This window comes from Chaetura pelagica, unplaced genomic scaffold (genome assembly GCF_000747805.2).
Source record: "Chaetura pelagica isolate M959 unplaced genomic scaffold, ChaPel_1.0 scaffold45, whole genome shotgun sequence".
Taxonomy (NCBI): Eukaryota; Metazoa; Chordata; class Aves; order Apodiformes; family Apodidae; genus Chaetura; species Chaetura pelagica.
Window position 1 is genome coordinate 71928 of NW_009953217.1, and position 19389 is coordinate 91316.

The 19389-nt window shown below is 40.4% G+C and overlaps 2 protein-coding genes across 2 annotated transcripts in view; both read left to right on the forward strand.

The window, feature by feature from the left end:
- The first annotated feature begins 176 nt into the window (after positions 1 to 176).
- TCTN2 (tectonic family member 2) lies at positions 177 to 9981 on the forward strand. The gene is made up of 18 exons (XM_009997676.1): positions 177 to 243; positions 587 to 700; positions 1005 to 1078; positions 1759 to 1954; positions 2178 to 2278; positions 2630 to 2826; positions 3044 to 3167; positions 3817 to 3952; positions 4648 to 4713; positions 5544 to 5672; positions 5922 to 5999; positions 6324 to 6404; positions 6747 to 6858; positions 7247 to 7350; positions 7515 to 7671; positions 8298 to 8423; positions 8942 to 9030; positions 9866 to 9981. The coding sequence occupies exons 1-18, from the start codon at positions 177 to 179 to the stop codon at positions 9979 to 9981; spliced, it is 2067 nt and encodes a 688-aa protein (XP_009995978.1).
- Positions 9982 to 11992: 2011 nt separating this feature from the next.
- Positions 11993 to 19389, forward strand: part of ATP6V0A2 (ATPase, H+ transporting, lysosomal V0 subunit a2) — a 16149-nt gene continuing 8752 nt past the window's right edge. The window contains exons 1-9 of the mRNA XM_009997610.1: positions 11993 to 12068; positions 13514 to 13611; positions 14436 to 14573; positions 15483 to 15583; positions 16289 to 16415; positions 17129 to 17211; positions 17559 to 17652; positions 18425 to 18637; positions 19256 to 19389. Of these exons, the coding sequence (XP_009995912.1) occupies positions 12053 to 12068; positions 13514 to 13611; positions 14436 to 14573; positions 15483 to 15583; positions 16289 to 16415; positions 17129 to 17211; positions 17559 to 17652; positions 18425 to 18637; positions 19256 to 19389 (1004 nt within the window). The 5' untranslated portion in view covers positions 11993 to 12052. The remainder of the gene's footprint in view (positions 12069 to 13513; positions 13612 to 14435; positions 14574 to 15482; positions 15584 to 16288; positions 16416 to 17128; positions 17212 to 17558; positions 17653 to 18424; positions 18638 to 19255) is intronic.

Sequence of the window (19389 nt, forward strand, 5' to 3'; positions counted from 1 at the left end):
TGGGGCCCCAGCCCGGAGGGGCTGGCTCGATAGTTTTCTGTTTAGCACTGCTGGGGGAGCTCGGAGGGAGAAAAGGTGGAGCTGCTCGTGTTGGAGCTTTCAACGTTGGTCAAGTTTGTAAAGAAAACTCAAGTGATGCTCCCAGCTTGGAGCCCTGAAGGTGAAACTGCCCCAAGATGCCGGGGCAGGAGCCTGCGATTCCTGGGCCGCAGGGGCTGCTGCCCCCTGGCACCCTCTGTGGCCGCGAGAATTTAAAAATGTGAACTGAAGTCAGCAAAGAATAGTAAATACATTGTTGTCTGGCCTGTGTAGTAGCTGCTCAGGCAAGTAAGTGCTGTAGTTTCCTGACATAACGTTGTGCTACTGTGTCTTTACTGAGCATCTTGACAAAGTATAGAAGGCTGTGGTGCATCTGCTGCTCTAGCACTTTGTAAATAATGTCCTGTACTTGGCATCATGAGGTATTTTTGTGACAATTTAAAGTGTAGGAAGATAAAAGTCTAGCCCAAGTGTATGACCTGAAGATGCCTTACTGATGTTGGCGTTTTCAGCATATGTTAAGACTTGTTTCTTTCTCTCTTTTTAGTCTTTCAACCTTCATTTATCCATATGTCAGGGCCTAGAGTACATTCATTTTTTCTCGGAAATTCTTCAGGAGTTAATTTTTCTGTCATCTCAAGTCCTGTAGCTGAAGAGACAGGTAAGAATGTTCACTTTTTAATTTTTCCCCCTCAAAAAGTGTGTAAATAAATACATTTGAATTTGAGTATTTTTTGCTTTGCCTCTGAAATTACTGGAGAACCAGGAATGCACTTCACATAGTGCTTTAATTGTTACTGAAATAGGAATTCTAAAGGGCTTCTGCTGATTTTAAACCCTTAGTCCTCTGACTCCTTGTCAGCTGGGCCTGAGGGTGTGCCTACTTAAAGGCAGTTTAAATGTGCTTCTAATTTTCTAGTCTTTTCTCAATGACAGTAGAATACTTTTTTTAAATTTACATATAGGAAATTTGCAAGTTGCAAGTTGCAATGGAAGTGCAAGAGCTGGTGATTGGGATTTGAGTGTAACACCAGGCACGGTATGTAAAACAGTGATTCTTCACAATGGGAAGGATTGAACTGTCAGGATGTTAAAAGCTAATGAGGTACTAGTGAAATGTTAATGTACTAACAACCCAATTTGAATGTCCAGCTCTTGCCTCTTCTCCTTGAGGTGTTCCTTTGTGTGGATGCCCTTGCTGGAGCTTGTTGAGGTGCAGCTTGACACTGGTTCCTTGCTGTCCTTCTCTCCAGAATTGTCTCTGGCTGGCTATAGCATTTGAGACTGTTTCAGATCTTCTGGAAGGAGCTATTAGAAATTTAAAAAATAGTAGTTTTATACAGTATGAGCTCTGGAACATCCATTTTATTAGACTTGCCTTCAGTGTTGTGTTACACAAAATTCCTTAGGGGTTTTATCAACTCCATAGCTGTTCCGGTTTTCAATTGAAGGTAGCTTTTTGGTGTTTGTTCTTCTCTTTAGGACTGTGCATGTGATTTTTGAGGTAATTTAATCTGTGTGCATGGCTTAAAAAGTTGTGTGTAGCAAAGCCTTTTTTATTCCACTCTCACCAAATGTCAGATTTTATACAGGTGTCACTGCATTTGAGGTGCTGACAAAACCTAGTGGTCCTGAAGCATCTCTGTCAGAGGCTAGTGAAGGGTATAAGTAAGAGTAATTTAATACAAGCTGTCAAACTTTACTCTGATTTTTTTCCAGAGTGCTTCCAAAGTTACCATAAGCTTGACCAGAAGCCTGGAGCTCTGCTTGCCCAATGCCACTGAGTGCTGCTCAGCACCTCTCTGCCTGCTGGAGACACTTCAGGTTTTAGCCTGTCATGACTCTGTGGTGTTGGCTCATCTCCTGATTCAAGCTGAAATATATGCCAACTCTTCCTTTGCTGGAAATGTGTCAGGTAAGTGTTTAGATATGCTGAAGAAGAAATGGCATTTTGGCTGTGCTTTCCCCTCTGTATATGAGAAAATACAAATTGGGATTTGGTCAGAAGTGAAGAGATACTGAGTAATCATTAATAGAATATAACAAAAGGTGTTAGTGGAATCAACTGCAATGTATGGGGTCTATTTATTTGTATCCCAGTCCATTTAATCTGATCTCTCTTTAAAATTCTTTTACAGAAAATGCCACCATCATCCCAAACCAAGTGTTTCAGCCCTTGGGCTCATGTCCTTGTGACTTGACAGCTGGAGCTTGTGATGTTCGTTGTTGCTGTGATCTGGTACTTAATTCATGTTACACTTGGACCAAATGTTTCAAAGTTTCTAGTCTCTTCCTGTTATCTGGGGAGAGAGGCACTGGATGCCTCAGACTAGATGGGGCTAGAAGGCTTTTCTGGATTTTTCCAGTATTTCTAATAGTAAATATGACCTCTCTCTATGAAATTGGTTTGATTTCCCTGTATATATAGAATCATATAATAGTTTGGGTTGGAAGGGACTTTTAAAGATCATCAATCCAATCTCCTGCAATGAGCAGGGACATCTTCAACAAGATCAGGTTGCTCCCTATGGCTGTAGTGCCTCGGATACTACAATGACTGTGCAAAAAAGTGACTTACTCTCCCTTTCAGGAGTGCACACCAGACCTGAAGCAGTTATTCAATGGATCATGTTTCACTGGAGTCTTTGGTGGGGATGTGAACCCACCTTTTGATCAGCTGTGCACATCTCATTCGATGGAGTATACCCCTGATTGGTTTCCTTTCCTGTGTGTACAGTCCTCTCTTAACAATACACCATTTCTTGGCTACTTTTATCATGGCTCTACGTAAGTGTTAAGATTTGTCTTTTCAATTAGGCATGCTGCCAAAAAGAGAACCTGTTTTTATAATGAAACTTATCTTGAAATTAGAATTCTAGGGTATGAACTTTTAAGTGCAAATGGAGAAATGTGATTGGTACTAGATGAGAACGTGGGACATGAAAGCAAATATGTCATTTGTGTGAGATAAAGATCAAATAATTGTTTTTTAATTTGTTTGCAGTTCTACACCCAGAGTTCCTCCATTTAAGATCCCTTTACAAACTTCTCCTGGGAGACTGTTCACTGGTTATAGACAAGGACATCCAGTTATGACAGAGGAAAATGAATATTTTACTATTCCCCAGGTAATCACTTTGTGTTTAGGAGCTTTTGGGTCATCTTGGTTTGTTTGATACTCTCTCTATGACATCCTCATGGCTTTGTAACCAGACTCTGCAACTTGCCATTGTGAAGTGCTGAAACATATTTTTCACAAAAAAAAAGGAAAAAAAGCACAAAATCATTATTAAAAATTAATGTTATCCTCCTGATGCCCCTGTCCATCTCACAGATGGTCATGTTTTAATTATCTCAAGAGGTAAAAGCAAGATTGGCATCCAAATTAATAGTTTATGACTTGTTTCTGTATTTTTTGGGTTGCCTGCTGCTGAGTGCTAATACTTGGTTTTCCCTTTCTATCTTAGTCATCTGGTTGTACATTTTTTTTTTAATGGCTTTTGCATTTTAGAGGGACTTGTTGGTTATAAATATTATGAGGAGTTAGGATGAAGCCATAATGTACATAGAAAGCATTTTGAAAGCTGTGCTTCTGAAAATTTTAACCTCCCTCTTGCTACACGTTGAGGTATTTTGTTAACATCAGGTTACTTGCTTATCAAAGTGTCATGTGGCTCATCCTGGCAGCATTTCACTAACAAGTAGTCTTAAAAAGAAAAGCAAGAGGCTAGAAAAAGCTCCAAGGTTCTTATCTTGTTTCTCTTGAACCACCTGCAGCGATCCATGGCTGGACAGTGTGTTGGGAATGCCCCCCTAGCCTATCTCCAGGACTTGGATGTCAAATGCCTCACCAATCTAGCATCCTACAAGGAGGGGCTGCCCCATGACGTGAGGATAAACAGTGGTGCTGGAGGTAGGGTGAGGAAATCCTCCCAGGAATGAGTGGTGGGGCTCTCAGAGCTGGGAACAGAACAAACTCCAGGGCTCTGGGCACAGGAGCTGTGTGTGCTGTCTTTGCTCTCTGGTGGCAGAGAGCCATTCAGCATTTAGGGATGTCCTGTTTCTGTTTCTGGTGAGCTCCCTGCAAGTGTCCTGCTATTTCCAAAGATCTGGGATATCAGAAATAGTGGGGTTTGCCTTTTGTTTCCTGTTATTTGTTTCTGGTGACTTGTACTGGTTGTGGCTACACACAACAGAACATCTCTCCCACTTTGTATTTTCAGACTGTTGCAGAGCCTTTTTCTGCTAAGAGGTGCAGTATCACCACTTTAGAATTAGTGAGAAGGGGTTACTTTCTGCATTACAAAAGCAAATACTTAGGAAATGTGCTTTTGGAATTTGAGATAATGTGATTACCAGCATGAGGATAATTTATTTTGCACAACATAATTGTCTAATTTTGTTCACCTGTATTACCTTTGTAAGAGACAGATAACTAGCCATGCTTTCAAAATAGAGAAGCTGTTTGGTCCTTTTCCAAAATTAATTTTCTAAATAATTTTCTACTCTAGTTTTGTAAAAACAAGGATTGTACCTTGAATTTTTCACATCATGTCTGTCTCTCTTGTATAAGTCAGAATGACTGCAGTGTTTGTTTTGTATTCTCAGACTTCATCCTACCAAATGTTGTCTATAGGAACATCACTGACAGGGACAAGTTCATCACTGGAAGTGGTATGTCCCTTCTATTTAACAAATATATTTCTTACCTGGATTATGTACGAAATAGATTATTTTGATGCCTAAAATGTTGACCTGCTGTAATTCTTTGGAGGGATCTTTTATATTATCCAGTGCTCAAAACGTAAACTGTCTGCCTCACTGTAAAGCAGGAAGTATTTAATTTGCCCAACTTCATTTAAAATTGGGTCCCTTAGCTTACCTTAAAAGTAATTTTTGAGAAGGAAAAAAAAACACCCAACCAAACCCAAAGATGTATAGAATGCTTGAAAGAAATCTCCAGGATGAACATGTAAGTGGGATGGGCAGACTGGAAGCAGCTGGATGTCTCTGTTTTGTAAACCCTTGAGCTCTCTGTAAGCTCCAAGGGCCTTTTTCAGCCACTGCAGCAGTTACTTGATGTAGAACAGTGGTTCCCAGTCAGTGGGAGGATAATGCAGCACAAATGTAACTAATGGAATCCAGGCTAATGTGTTTTTCTGGGCAGTGATGGCTCCCTGGCAGGGATGAGATGAAAGCAGGGAGAGTCCTGGGTCCAGAGAAATTCACCAGCTGGTGATGAGAAGCTGGGCTCTTCAGGGAAGGTTTTTGTCTCCAAAGGGATCTGAAACCACTGATGTTAGAATACTGATAAGCTTAGGGTGTTGAACTGTCACACTGTCCTAATAAGATGGCACTTAGACAGAAATAAACTCACAAAACGGTTAATGTTACAATATCCAGAACTTTACTAGTTTGTTAATGTATTCTTTTTTGGCTACAGTAACACAGCTTTTTAATTAGCTTTTCATTGTGGCCTTTCTTTTTTTCTTTCCTTCTGCCAGGAAGCCTTCATTCTGCTGAGGTTCTGTGTCAAAATGTAACTTTTGCAGAGCATTATACCTTCATTTGGGAAGAGGAGAACATAGAGCAAATCAATGTCACTGTCTTCCTTGGGAGTCTGTGTGATGGAGGTATCGTCACATTTCTTTTAGGTTTTTGTGATTTACTTTTTTCTTCAGCATGGAAATTCTGTGACAGGATCTCTTGGTTACTCAGACTTCTTAAAAACAATTTCCCCTGCACTCCAGAAAGAAAACTGAGGAGTCTGATTTCCATTAATTGTATTATTTTGAATCTTCTGTTACTAATGAAGGATGGAAGTTTGTGTCCTACACAGGGGACACTTTTTGCTTATTTACTTATTTCTTTTTTTTCACCAGAAATACTGACACAGAGATTCACAGTCAAATTCATAAGCTTAAAGAATGCTAATGCAACAGAACAGTTTGGGAACCCAGGTATTCCTATTTTATTTTGCCTCTTGAAAGTGAAAAGAAAAAAATGTGTGCTGTACAGATTATTACCAGTGACAATGTTTTATGTCTCTCTTTCCTATTTCTGGATGTTTCTATCCCCCACCTTCCTGTCCTGATGCTCTGCCAATTGTTGTATTGGTTCTTGGGCTTTTGTTTTCTGGGTATTAATTATTTAAACTGAGGGTATTCCTACTGCAATGGAAATGTCTGTTCATTTGTTTCAAGACTGATGACATTTATTATTTCAACAATGCTAGTGCTTCTAGATTCTTAGACAATGTTCACAATTTATCCTTGTATCTTTAGGTTATCAAGTTGGAAAACCAGTGAGAGCTGCAAATATGAATTCTTCTGATACATTTGGAAGCCTGAACATTTGGCAGCCAGGTACTGGCTTGTGAGGTTGCAGCTTCAACTGTAGTTAATGCTAAAATGTTGGAGGTTTTTTGGCTGTTTGTTTGTGTTTTTGTAGGTTTTTTAAAATGCATTTTAGTTAAGAATCTCTGCCAAATTGTATATTCTAGACTGTTCCCCAGCTTCTTTTCAAACTTCAGTGAGTCAGGCTCTAATGCTTTCTTGGAAAACTTAGGTTGAATGGACTTTTATCTGTATTTGAACTATACCACTTGGTATTTTGCATTCTAATGTTTGACATTTTTCACAAAATTGAAAGCTAGAGATGGAATTGTGGATACAGGAAAACTCAAGGGAGATGTTTTCATTTCACAGCTGGCAGAGGTTTATGTACGTCGGCAACTTACACACCAGTTCTGTTTGGACTAGATTCATTCTCTGGGTGCATTCTAGAAGTTGATATTGATGAAGATTGCAGCCTTTTAAGGTGAGCTATGTAGGTGGAATTGTTTTTTCCCTGTATCCCTCGCATTGCTTATTACATGATTCTCTACAAGTGCCCACTGTCAGCACTGCTAGGTTCTTGTTAAACATGAATTTATGCATTGCAGCTCTCTGGGATGGAGAGTTGCACCTTTTAAAATAAAGGGAAGTTACAAGAATGGTTTCACTCAGATCTCTCTAGTCAAAGGAGGACTGTGTTGGGGTGGAATGCTTTGCCATTTATTCTCTCCAGCTCAGTAGTTCAGCTTTGGTTTTGTTGAGTGATAACATTTTTCAGAGGACACTGACATTATGATACAATACCACTGCAGCCCAGAGTGGTAGCCAGTACAGATTTGCTTTTTGTGTAATCTTGCAGTTTTATGTTGCAGGGCAAATGTAACTGAGAAATTGAGTTCATTAATACAAGCTACTCATGTTGGAAAGAGGGACAACTCAAGTGCCAGTGACCTGAATGACTGGGTGGAAATCAGACGTAAGTGAGGTTTGTGGTGGTGTTTGTTGTCTAAATACACCCACACCCTGAATACAGCATCTCAAAATGAAACCAAAATGTAATTTTAAATGCTTCAATTTGAAATGTTAAAAAATAATATTTTCCATAATGTTTCCATTTAAATAACTTGTTCTCCTCTGTAGGTCTCGATCCATTTATTTCTGACACCAGTGGGAGCGCTGGAAGCTCCAAAGGCGTTTGTCCAGATATTCCTTCTAATCTGAATATCCGCATCATCTTTGCTGAAGTGGGTGCAGTACAAGGGATTCCCCAGCAGGAGATTCTTGCTGTGCAGATCAGGTAGAGAGAGTTGTGTCTCTGGCTATCTAAGAAATGCTTAATTTTGAGACTTTCTTACCTCATATCTCCAGATTACAATTTACAAGCAAAAACTTTATTTCTGATTTTTTTTTTTACATGACTTTTATTTATGTGACCTACGTTCCTTTGATTACAATCAGTTTGACCTTTCTTTCTCTGAAATTAAAATAATATTAATGGTTAAAAGGAGAGAATCTACTTCACTCAAACATGAAATCAAATCTCCAATGCAATCAGCAATAGGAATAAGCAGGACATTCCATCAGGAGAATGTTTTAATTTCTTGTCACATGGTGGAAGTGACAACATTGTCCTGTGTTCTGGCTTACCCCAATCTAGAATTCTTCTTGAGAGCTGTGGTAAATGCTTAATTTTCACTTTGCAAATCATTTTTTTTCCCCAAGTCAATCCCAATAAATTAAGTGGGATTCTGTTCCAGTTTATCTCACTTCCAGACTTTGAAAGTTCTCTCCCCGCATGGTGTCTAAAATCCAGAGATCATCAATCTCCTCCTAAATACTGTGTATTTTGTCTTTTCATAGTTCTCTTTAGACTCTAAATTTCCCTTTCCAGCCCTCAAGTAATAGTTATGCATGTTCTTACAGTTACTCAACAGTCAGATGGCAATTCCAGTGTGGGCTTACCTGTGAAAACAGCATCAGCTTTCTTCCCATCACTGCTTCTGTTCAGTTTATTAAAGTGCCAGCTCAGCCACCTGTTCCAATGACAAGGTAATTTGGGTAAAAACATGGATAAAATTTTCTATTGGTAAAAATGTGATCCTCCATCTGATGTTAAGCACATGTAATGTGTGTAGTGCTGATCAAAAGGTCACTTGGGTTTGGAGTGGTACAGACCAAGAAGGTTCAAAGATTTGCTGGGTAACAATTCTGAGAGTGGCAATTTTCCCCAGGAGCAGGAGGAACATGAAGGGCTGTAAATTCCCCCTGTCAAGTTTTGATTTGGTTTTAACTCTGTTCACTTGAGTGGATAAGGGTGCTGAATGAGGCTCCCAAGCTATCAGTTGCCTGCATCACAGGAAGAAACATCAGACTAAAAATGACAGATCTGGACTAGAGGAGAGGCTTCTGTTTTTATTAAAGAGAAAAGTTGTAAGAGAAGAGAGAGAAGCTTAGTTGTTTGGGTTTTTTTCCTGTAATCTGAACACCTTTTCACTCTGTTTTTTTCCACTTGTGCTGATATTCTGGAACTGTATATAATACACCTGTTTGGTTTTTTTTCCCTTCAGATTTCAGATTAATTACACAGAATTTGACTGCAACCGAAACGACGTGTGTTGGCCACAACTTCTTTATCCACTGACACGGTTTTACACAGGTAAAAGTGATAAACAATATGGAGTGCTGGGAACTGGCCTTGACTCTTTGAAACAGAATTTAGATGTGGGGAGGTTAGTCTGAACCAATGCTTTGTAGTAGGGAATCAAATCTTCTCCTTCTACAAAGCATGGTCCAAATAATCTGTTTAATTTTTTTTCCTTGATAATGCATTAATTTCCTTAGACTAGTGGAAAAAAACAAATTACTAAGAGTGCTTTCTGGATAGGCTTGAAATTTTGTGAGTATCTGTTTGGCAGAGAGAGGTTATTTTTCAATCCCCTGTAGATTGTGGAGAGTGGGACACATTCTAAGGCAAAGGAGAATATGTCACTTTATGATATTCCTCTGTTTCCATTTCCTCCTGTAGTTGTAGCATTTCCAGCCTGTGTCAGCACCTTGAAGGGTGGAGGGAGACTTTGTTTCTCACTTGGCCAGCCTGTGTTTTTCAGTCAGCCCACATCAGCTCCACTAAAAATTTGTTATATTGGTAGAAGACTTCATTTTTAAATTTCCTCTGTGTGAAAACTGTGGTGGATCATGTTTTGTGGGAGGCTCTGTAGTAATGTCTGGCATTTCAAAGGGCATCAAGGCACTTGGACTCTCTTCTGAGAGCTGCATGGCCAGAGCCAACTGCCCCTGTTTATCACCTGCACAGCTCCAGGGACTGAAGGCACAGAAAGTAGGGAGTTTTAGAAGTATGAAGCATCTTAATTCTTTGCTTTGTGCTGCATTATTTTATTCAGGCTGTACATATACTTTAATCTATATATTTTGAGTTGTTATCCTAACTCAGATTTCTCTCATTTACTTGATTTTTTTTTTTTTTTTTGCAGGAGAACCATATTCCCAGAGTCTTGCTAAGGGCCTCACACTGGTGTTTCTTGTTGTACTTGCAGCAATTATGAGTAACCCTTGGTTTTCTAAATTATGGAGTAATTCCTTGACTTAAAAACGTTGATGTAAAGAGAACCACTTTTGTTAATTCTGGGGTAAAAATTATGAATAAATATTCTTGGATTTTGTAGACATTTTTATATAAACACTTAAAGACACATAAAATGCTCTTGTGGTGTACAGAAAATGGTTTGTGTTATTTGAAAAAAAGCACGAACAAAGCAATTATTAAGTGAAGTCACGGCTTAACTTGAGCAGCGGGGTGGGGTGTCCACGGATGCACCTCTGTCCTGTCCAGCTGCTCCTCCTCTCCTGCTGGAGCAGGTCCAGCTGGCAGTTCCTTCCCACAGCAACCTACCTGTCCTGCCCACCTTGTTTTGGAGCAGCGGGGAGGTTGTTTACTCTTCTGAAGAGCAATAACGCTTCAGATATTTATAATTCTCTTTTCCAGCTACCTCTGTGCGCTGGTAAATAAACAAACCAACACTGGGCCGCCCGGGGCCACGTTCGGGCGCAGAGAAGCGATTTTCTTCAACTGACCCAACAACGAAGTTCAATTCGGGATGTTCTTACGGTCCGGATCTTGCTTTCTCTCATGCCTTCTGGGAACAGACAACCCCAGCATTAGCTCTGTGCCACCCAGCTGTGGTTCTCTCCATGAAGACCCAAACCCACTGCACCAGAAACCTGGCAGCAGCTGATCCAAACGGCTGTGCCTGTTGAGGGGAGTGGAATCCTTCCGTGCCGCTCCTGGAAGCTGCCCTGCCATGGAAGAAGCACATCACCTCAAGTTGTCCATCCAGAAGGCACAGCAGCCACTCCTTGGCATGCCAAGAAAACACTTGAACCTGGACTGGGATTGTTGGGGAGCTGAGGGGGCCGCGGGGGGAAGGCCCGGCCGGGCGGAGCAGCTGCCGTGGTTCGGTGTGAGGGCTCCCGAGATGCTGCTTTTCCTTCGCCTCCCGGCTCTGACGTGCAGACCGTGGGATAAGGGCTGTACCGCGGTTGCCTTTTCCATCGTTGGGCGATGGGAAGTCGGTGTGGAGCCCCAGCTCCCCCACAGCCCCGGGAGGCTGTTTTGAGGTGACTTCTCTCTCACAGAAGTGGTTAAACCTTAGGGGTTTTTAGCAGCCCTCCCACGAGGGCTCATTGCCCACCTGACTCCGGGCTGCACAGTTAAAAGGTTCGTCAGCCCTGTTGAAACATCTTAGCTGTTCTCTAGGTTTATTTCTTCAACGTTGCAGGCATTTATAAAACGTGTTTGTTCCCGGAGGAGCAATTCACCTTGGAGGAAACTACGTGCCTGACAATAAAATTGGGTTGGGTAATAATTAATTGTGTTTCTGTATTTCTCATCATAATTATATCATCTTTGCTTGCTGGCTGAGACTTTGGAGTTTATTACAAAGTATCTTTCAAAAATGTAGGTTGCAAAACCTTTGCAAAGAAAGCTGGGAGAACTTAAATTAACAGCTAGTGTTGGTAAATATGGCAGGTAGGAGGAGGTGAACCTGTAAGAATCATTACATGGGCGTTATGTTTGACATGTTGATGACATTCCAGGTGTCTGACACACCATTCATTCCAGAAATAATGTATTAGTGGGTCTGATTTAACAGCTGAGTAAGTAGTCAGAGAGAGTGCCCCCTTGTAATATGGGAAGGTATGGAAAAAGGCTCTTTCAACACTTAACATTTCAAATAGATTCTGTGGAAACCCATCACAAAAATTTCCTTGTAGAAGGGTTTTTTACTTCAAACTCCTCATGCTGTATCTTAAAACTCCAGAAATCAGACTGGGAATGGTTTCTCCAGTGGATTTTCTTATTGGGGTAAAACTAGCTAAAGGCATTGATCGTTTTGCTTTAATAAAACCCAGGTCCCTGTTTGACAACTTTTTCATCCTTTTGGGTTTTCATACCTTCTTAGCTGAAAGGACTTTGTGAAGAGGGAGCACGTAGAATACATGCAAAATTATCTCCATGAAGTCATGGAAATAGCTTGTGTTTTTAAGGGGTGTTGCTGTTTGAAATACCTAATGAGCATTTTGTTGTTCTTCTTCAGCTTAACCCAAATGTGAGCGTATTTCAGAGAAAATTTGTGAATGAAGTAAAAAAGTGTGAAGAAATGGAAAGAATACTTGGTGAGTTTTGCTTTCGTGTCTGCCCTTTCCTGTCTGTGGCTTTATTGGTTTGCATTGCTAGAGGGGAACCACAGTGGAGGTTTCAGTACAGCTCCTTTTTTAATCTTCCCAGTCTTGTATGATCTGTGTGCTGTAGAACCTTATAAAATGTTCATGTGTGTGAGAAAATACACATGTACACTCATATGTAGGGTCTTTATATTGATTTTTGGAGCTGGAGATGACTGGATTGGGTCAGAATGTTCAAGAATATTACTTAATTTAAGGATTGATGCTGGTGTTGATGCTGCAGCAGTTTTGAGTCTGTCACAGGGGTGTTTAGCTTAGGACCCTTTGAGATCACCCTGTCAACCTCCATCTCACACAGGGGCAGCTGGAGCAGGTTGTCCAGGACTGTGTCCAGTGGGATTTTGAGTATGGAGACTCCACAGCCTCTCTGGGCAACCTGTTCCAGTGTTTTACCACTGACCTTGGTTTCTCTCTTTAGTGAGTTGTAAAATTTATTTACACTACAACATGTAAGTGCTAAATATGGGTTGGGTTCTTTTAAGCTCAGAGATGAAGAACTGTTGCTAATGTATTGCTGATAAATAGGTGATACCATTTCAGTATTGATTGCTTAAAACTCTGCTAGGAAAATGGAAGCTTTACTCTGGGTGTTTCCTTCACTATAAGATAAACTCTTTTCTTCATGGTATGTAAATCAGTCCTGGTGAACTTCCCAGCACCCTCAAAAATGCCTCAAGTTATTAATAATAATATTCACATGGTAGTTAATGAATAGAGAAGAGTATGTAGAGCATTACAGCCAAGATACAGATTTTTTCAGTGTACCCTAAGGGAAATTTACTATTTGAGGGATTCTTTTTATTGGAATCTCTCATCAGAGGCATGTGCTGGTCATGCCAAACCATCCCAGCAGCTATTTGGGTAATCTCCCTACCCAGCTTGAGTTGCATTTGTTGTCAAGGTTGCTTAAACCTTTTTATTCCCAACACTTTGAACACTTGTTTGAACACACTTTATTGCATACATGGGTCAATGAGCAGAAAGACAATTTTTGGCAGAAGGTGTGATTAGCAGAAAGTGATACATTGCAGCAACAAAGAGATACTATGAAATGTTAAAAGCATTTTAAAAATTACTTGTGGTTGGAAAATTTCAGTCAGAGAACTCTGAAGATAGCTTACTTCTGCAGACTTCTAAGGCAGAAATGTTCTGTGTGGTTTGTTCCTAGTGCTCTGTCAGTCCCTCCCTTTCTTTTTGCCCTGAAGGGTCCAGTCTTCACCCTTCCCTTGCATTCTTTTTAAGACTCTAGTGTGTGTGTTGTTGCTAAAAGAAATGAGTAAAATAGCTAGGCCTGATGCTGCAACATCACTGATCAATACCAGCTAAAGGTCAACTCTGGTGCTTCCTTCCTGATGCTGTTTTTCTTCTTGCTCCAGGGTATTTAGTACAAGAAATTAAAAAAGCGGATATCCCACTTCCTGAAGGAGATGTTGCTCCTCCCGCCCCCTTAATGAAACACACCTTAGAAATTCAGGTAACTTCTCCACAACAGATGCCAAAAATGTAGCTCTGGACCTTGGAACTTTATTTCAAACTTAATTACTTGCTGTTTTATTACTTACGACTTCAGTTCTAGAGGTGACTTGGGGGAGCAGAGGCCTTTACTTTTGTTTTTCCCCAGGTTTTTTTTCTGCCAGTGAGGATGTGATGTAACAAAATCCCTGGGAAAGGGTCAGAGCTAACTTAGACGCTTTGCAGTCATCTGTTTTTTTTTTGTTTTTTTTGTGATGCCCTGGCATATTACACTGTTCCAGACCAACTGTTATGTATAAATAAAGTCTTCCAGCCTCATTGCTTTGGGACTTACCTAAGGCTCTTATCATGCATCCAAAATTTCCAGGATGTGTGGGAGTTTTTTATGCCCGTGGCTCTGCAGGTTCCAGTGCTGTTACATAGCAAAACACAGTACTGTTTGCTTTTTCTGGTATTGTGCTAGAGTAGGAGCTTGTCAAATGCAGACATAATTTTGAAAGACATTCTGTTTTGCTGTAATGATATTAATACAATAAATCAGTGTTTCTCTCTATACTACCTGAAGTTCTAATTTCAAGTCTGCATGACTTAGCTTGGACACAGATTAGGATCAGAACAGCAGACTTAATAGATGCTAGTGGAGGTTCAACTGTACTCAGTACAAAGCAGACTTGTCAGACTGGGAGTAAAACCTATGGAGCTTAAGTTAATTAAGAAACTGGGAAACTCCCATCATTGCAGCAAATAAACACGTGCTTAAAATTCATTTTCCTCTGATGTCCAAACAGTATTAACTGATTCTGTCATTTTTTCTCTGTGTCTTAGGAACAGCTGCAGAAGTTGGAGTCAGAATTGAGGGAAGTAACCAAAAACAAAGAAAAGTTGAGAAGAAACCTGCTTGAACTGACAGAGTACATGTGCATGTTGGAGGTCACACAAAGATTTGTCAGGAGAACAGCTGAGGTGCTGCTTGTGTTGCTTGGCAGGGATTGTGTGTCACGAGGCGTTTTTGGTGCGCACTGTTGGTAGTTGTGAGGTGTGTGCCTTGGTGTGGGGCTTCAGGGCCCCCCGGGCTGTTTGTTACTGCTTGTGCTCAATGCCTGAGAGCCTGGCTGGGCCCCCTGTGTGTTGGGTCTATGGGCACAGCAAAGTGCAGCCCTGAACTTAGGGTTTGTGATTTCTTGGTGGAAATGTTGGAATGTTACTGCTGATGGCAACTGAAAATGAAGGTGTTTTTGTGTTATTTTGGTGCATAAATTGTGCAAAGAAATTTACCATGTAACCATTGCAAAACTGACTATGGAATCATGGAGTGGTTTGGGTTGGAAGGGACCTCAAAGATCATCTAAATCCAACCCCCTGCATGGATGGGGAGACCTCCCACCAGACCAGGTTGCTCCAAACCCCATCCAACCTGCCCTTCAACACTTCCAGGGATGGGGCATCCACAGCTTCCCTGGGCAACCTGGGCCAGGGTCTCATTAGGAAGGGATCTTCCTAATGTCTTATTCCAGTCTCCCCTCCACCAGTTTAAAGCCATTACCCTTTGTCCTCTCCCTACAAGCCCTTGCCAAAACCCCCTCCCAGCTTGCCTGGAGCCCCTTCAGGCACTGGAAGGTGTTTTAAGGTCTCCCTGGAGCCTTCTCTTCTCCAGCCTGAACAGCCCCAACTCTCTCAGCCTGTTAATTGCTATAATTGCCAAGAGCAGTGCACTTGATGTCCCAAGATCTTTCTCTTGTCTGGATTGAACACAGGGAAGAGTTTTATATTTTTATTGAAGTAATTTACTTGATTAGCTTGTCTTCTTTAGAATAATACTTGAATTAATTTCTTTTTTTTCCTAAAAGCTAGGATTGATCTTTTATTTTTTAGTATGAACCCAGCTTGAATGCCAATTATGAGGAATTTCCATCTATGGAAAATGAGCCATTAGTGGATTACAACTGTATGCACAGACTGGGTGCCAAGCTGGGGTAGGTATGGTTCAGTCTATGTATGGCAGGTTGTCTCCCTCTGCTGTTTCAAAACGGCTTGATGAGCTGCTGTAAATAATGGGTTGTTTTCTTAAAAGATGGGATGTAGTGTGACTCCAGTGATTTCAGATGAACCAGTTTTAGACAGGGTAGGAGTCTCCCCCAGATGTACCTTTGTAATAAAATTGGATTGTTTGAAGAGATAAGTAGGACACAGCAAAAAAAACTGTTACAAAACTTCCACCAAACCACATGCTCAAAGTCAGTACTTTCTTCCGTTGTTCAAACTGGGTTTTTTTAGGATACACACAGTGTTTTAACCACCTGGCAGTGTCAGTTGTAAATGTAACATTACTAATGGTGTTCCCTACTTGCCTTTAATCTGTATGAATACAGCTCTCTACACACCATGAAGAGAAGGTGTCTTCTTACCAAGGAGGGAAAGATTAGGAACCTTACTGTCACAGAAGGAATGTCACCTATAATTCTAGCTGTGTGCTTAGGCCTACAGTCTGTTTGCTTTCCAAATAGAAACTGTCTCTCTATTTCATATACCAGTTACTTCCTGTTTGGGGCAATTCCTTCTCTGGAGGTGGCAGATGTTAAATGATTGTGACTATGTGATCCTGAGTGATGATGCCCTCTGAGTTTTTAATTTTGCCTTGTGGATTTTAGCTCGTTTTTCAAAATTTTATTTTTCTATAGATTCATATCTGGCTTAGTTCACATAACAAAAGTTGAAGCATTTGAAAAAATGCTGTGGAGAGCCTGCAAAGGCTACACTATTCTTACATATGCAGAGTTGGATGAAAGTCTGGAAGATCCAGATACAGTGAGTCAAGTTTATTTTGTTTGTGCTTTTCATAATACTTGGAAGAATTGCTGCTTAGGTCTGCTTGCAGTGAATGTAAATGATTTCTCAGTGCCCTTGGAGGAAAAACTATCTTCAAGTATAAGGACTTAAAAGACTTTTTAAAATTAGAGGTCGTGATTCCACCATAAATAACAGAAATGGCAATTAATTTATCATGGTTCAGCTTGATAAGTGCAGAACTTTATAGTGGAATAGGAGCAACTTTATGATTGTCTATCTGGATCAAAATATATGGCATTTAAATGGCTGCTTGGATATTTATTAACTAGGTCTGTACAATACAAAACCTTTTAACAGTAATTTTATTTGTTCATTAGTGTTTAAGGAAAAAAGTCTGCAGTACAGTGTGTCTTCTGTGAAGTTTTTCCTTCAAACTTATAAAATTACCTTTTTGTAATTCAGCAATTATGGCTGCCTAATCTGCCACTCTTAAATTCTGCTGCAATTCTGATTTGTACCATTTCTTTTTTTCTCTAATATGCATAAAAAAGTGAGAGATTGACACACTTTGGTTTTATTTTTTGATCTTCATTGAAATGGTGGGAGGTTAATGCTGCCAACACAGCTTTTTCTAATTATTCAGATTTGTTATTTTGCTCTGTAATTACATCACAGTGGAGTTGTTGGTTAAAAACAAACTTAATAAACTTAACTTTTTTCGTGTTTTTTAGGGCGAAGCCACAAAATGGTTTGTTTTTTTAGTGTCCTATTGGGGTGAACAAATTGGCCAGAAAGTTAAGAAGATTTGTGATTGGTAAGAAGTAAAACTAACATCCAGTTGTTTTATACCTGAATTGTTGTTAGTTTTCCCCCCTGCTTCCTTTCCTTGTAAGTGTTGTTGATTTTTAGGCAAGGTTTTAGAAGTTAAATTTGTTCCTTCCCCCTGCATTGCATCTGGCTTTGTAATTATGCAGTATAAAAATAAATGTATTAATAATTTTATCTGCAGTTGTCAGTGAGTAGAGACAAAGCACTGACTCTCTCAGATCAATCTATTCCATGGTTATTAAATGGTGTGTTGCAGACTTGACTAGGGCATGGGTTTGGGTGGTTTGTTTTGGTTTAGTGTGGTTATTTGACACAAACTCCTGTGTTCTGTAGCTATCACTGCCATGTGTATCCCTATCCAAACACTGCCCAGGAGCGCCAGGTGGTTGTTGAAGGACTAAATGTTCGAGTTCAGGATCTTCATACTGTGAGTAAATGACAGTGTTCCCTCTGCTGCAGCTACTGCACTGCAGGAGACCAGTTGATGAGTCACAGCATTAAATATATGACTGCTTGTAAAATACATCCAGTTTTGGATCTGAACAAGCTTTTACATCGTGTCCCTGGTCTTGTGTTGCATATGTCTGCTAAACTTCAGAGCACTTGGTATTGATTTCTCTTTTAAGCAATGGTTAGTGTGGCCTCCTGCAAGTGTGACCCAGCATTGGACAAATAACAGAATCACAGAATGGTTTGGGTTGGAAGGGACCTTTAAAAGTTCATCTAGTTCCAACCCTCCTGCATGGGCAGGGACTCCTCCCACCAGACCAGGTTGCTCCAAGCCCCATCCAACCTGCCCGTCAACACTTCCAGGGATGGGGCAGCCACAGCTTCCATGGGCAACCTGGGCTAGTGTCTCACCACCCTCACAGTGAAGAATTTCTTCCTAATGTCTTATTCCAGTCTCCCCTCCACCAGTTTAAAGCCATTACCCCTTGTCCTCTTCCTACAAGCCCTTGCCAAAAGTCCCTCCCCAGCTTTCCTGGAGCCCCTTCAGGCACTAGAAGGCTGCTATGAGGTCTCCCTGGAGCCTTCTCTTGTCCAGCCTGCACAACCCCAACTCTCTCAGCCTCTCTTCATAGGAGAGGTGCTCTAGCCCTCTGATCATCTTCATGAACACTCTTCCTGTGGTTAACATAACCACTAGTACATTTGTAATTAAAAAAAAATCTTGGTGTTTTTTTTTTCCTTTGACAAAGGTGCTGCATAAAACTGAGGATTATTTACGCCAAGTCTTGTGTAAAGCATCTGAATCCATCTACACGTGGGTTATCCAAGTGAAGAAAATGAAAGCCATTTATCATGTACTCAACCTGTGCAGTTTTGATGTCACAAATAAATGTTTAATTGCTGAGGTTTGGTGTCCAGTGGCTGATCTGCAGAGTTTACGCCACGCCTTGGAGGAGGGTTCAGTAAGTCAGCCCAGTACTCACTCATGTTAAAACTTTTCTCTTGACCCGACTTTATAGCTAAGAAAAGAAAATATTTCCTCAAAATAAACTGAAAGTAGGTACAGGCAGTTCTGATTCTCTATGAAATAATATAAACCAATTTATTTATTAGTAGAGCCTTTATTTAGTGTTGTGTTGTCTGGGTTTTTTTGTTTGTTTTTCTTGAAAAAGAACTTCTGCCTTGGACTTGAGTCTGACTGGGCTGCCAGTGCTATTTGCAGTCAGGTAGAAGGTGTGAATTCCCTTGTGTTGTGTTGAGTGCAGGCCCATATTTTGTTTCACAAGAGGGAATTTTAGTTTTATAATACTGACTGATGGTTCTCATTTGGTATTTCATATAAAGTAAGAATTAGAAAACTGTACATAATAAGTGTTTTCAGAGGATCAGATTAATGTAATTTTTTTATTAATAATGTATGAGGTTTTTTTTAAGAAGGGTTAAATGTTAAATTTGGGGCTTCATTTAGGGATGGTTTCAGGATCAGTGAAACTGCTGATAGAGAAAATGTTTTCACTTTGAGTAGATGAAGTATCACCTGAGTTTTTATATAAATATATCTTCTTTCTGCCTGCAATTAGAGGAAGAGTGGAGCTACAGTTTCTTCATTCATGAATACCATCCCAACAACTCAGCCTCCTCCAACTTTGATACGTACCAATAAATTCACCTCAGGGTTCCAAAACATCGTTGATGCCTATGGAGTTGGAAACTA

What these genes read in the sequence shown, in the direction of transcription:
- TCTN2 (XM_009997676.1), top strand. Translation starts at nt 177, where the DNA reads ATGCCGGGGCAGGAGCCTGCGATTCCTGGGCCGCAGGGGCTGCTGCCC. An exon ending in TGAGTGTAACACCAGGCACG is followed by an intron (nt 1,079 to 1,758) that starts GTATGTAAAACA and finishes ATTTTTTTCCAG; the next exon opens with AGTGCTTCCAAAGTTACCAT. An exon ending in CCTGAACATTTGGCAGCCAG is followed by an intron (nt 6,405 to 6,746) that starts GTACTGGCTTGT and finishes TTCATTTCACAG; the next exon opens with CTGGCAGAGGTTTATGTACG.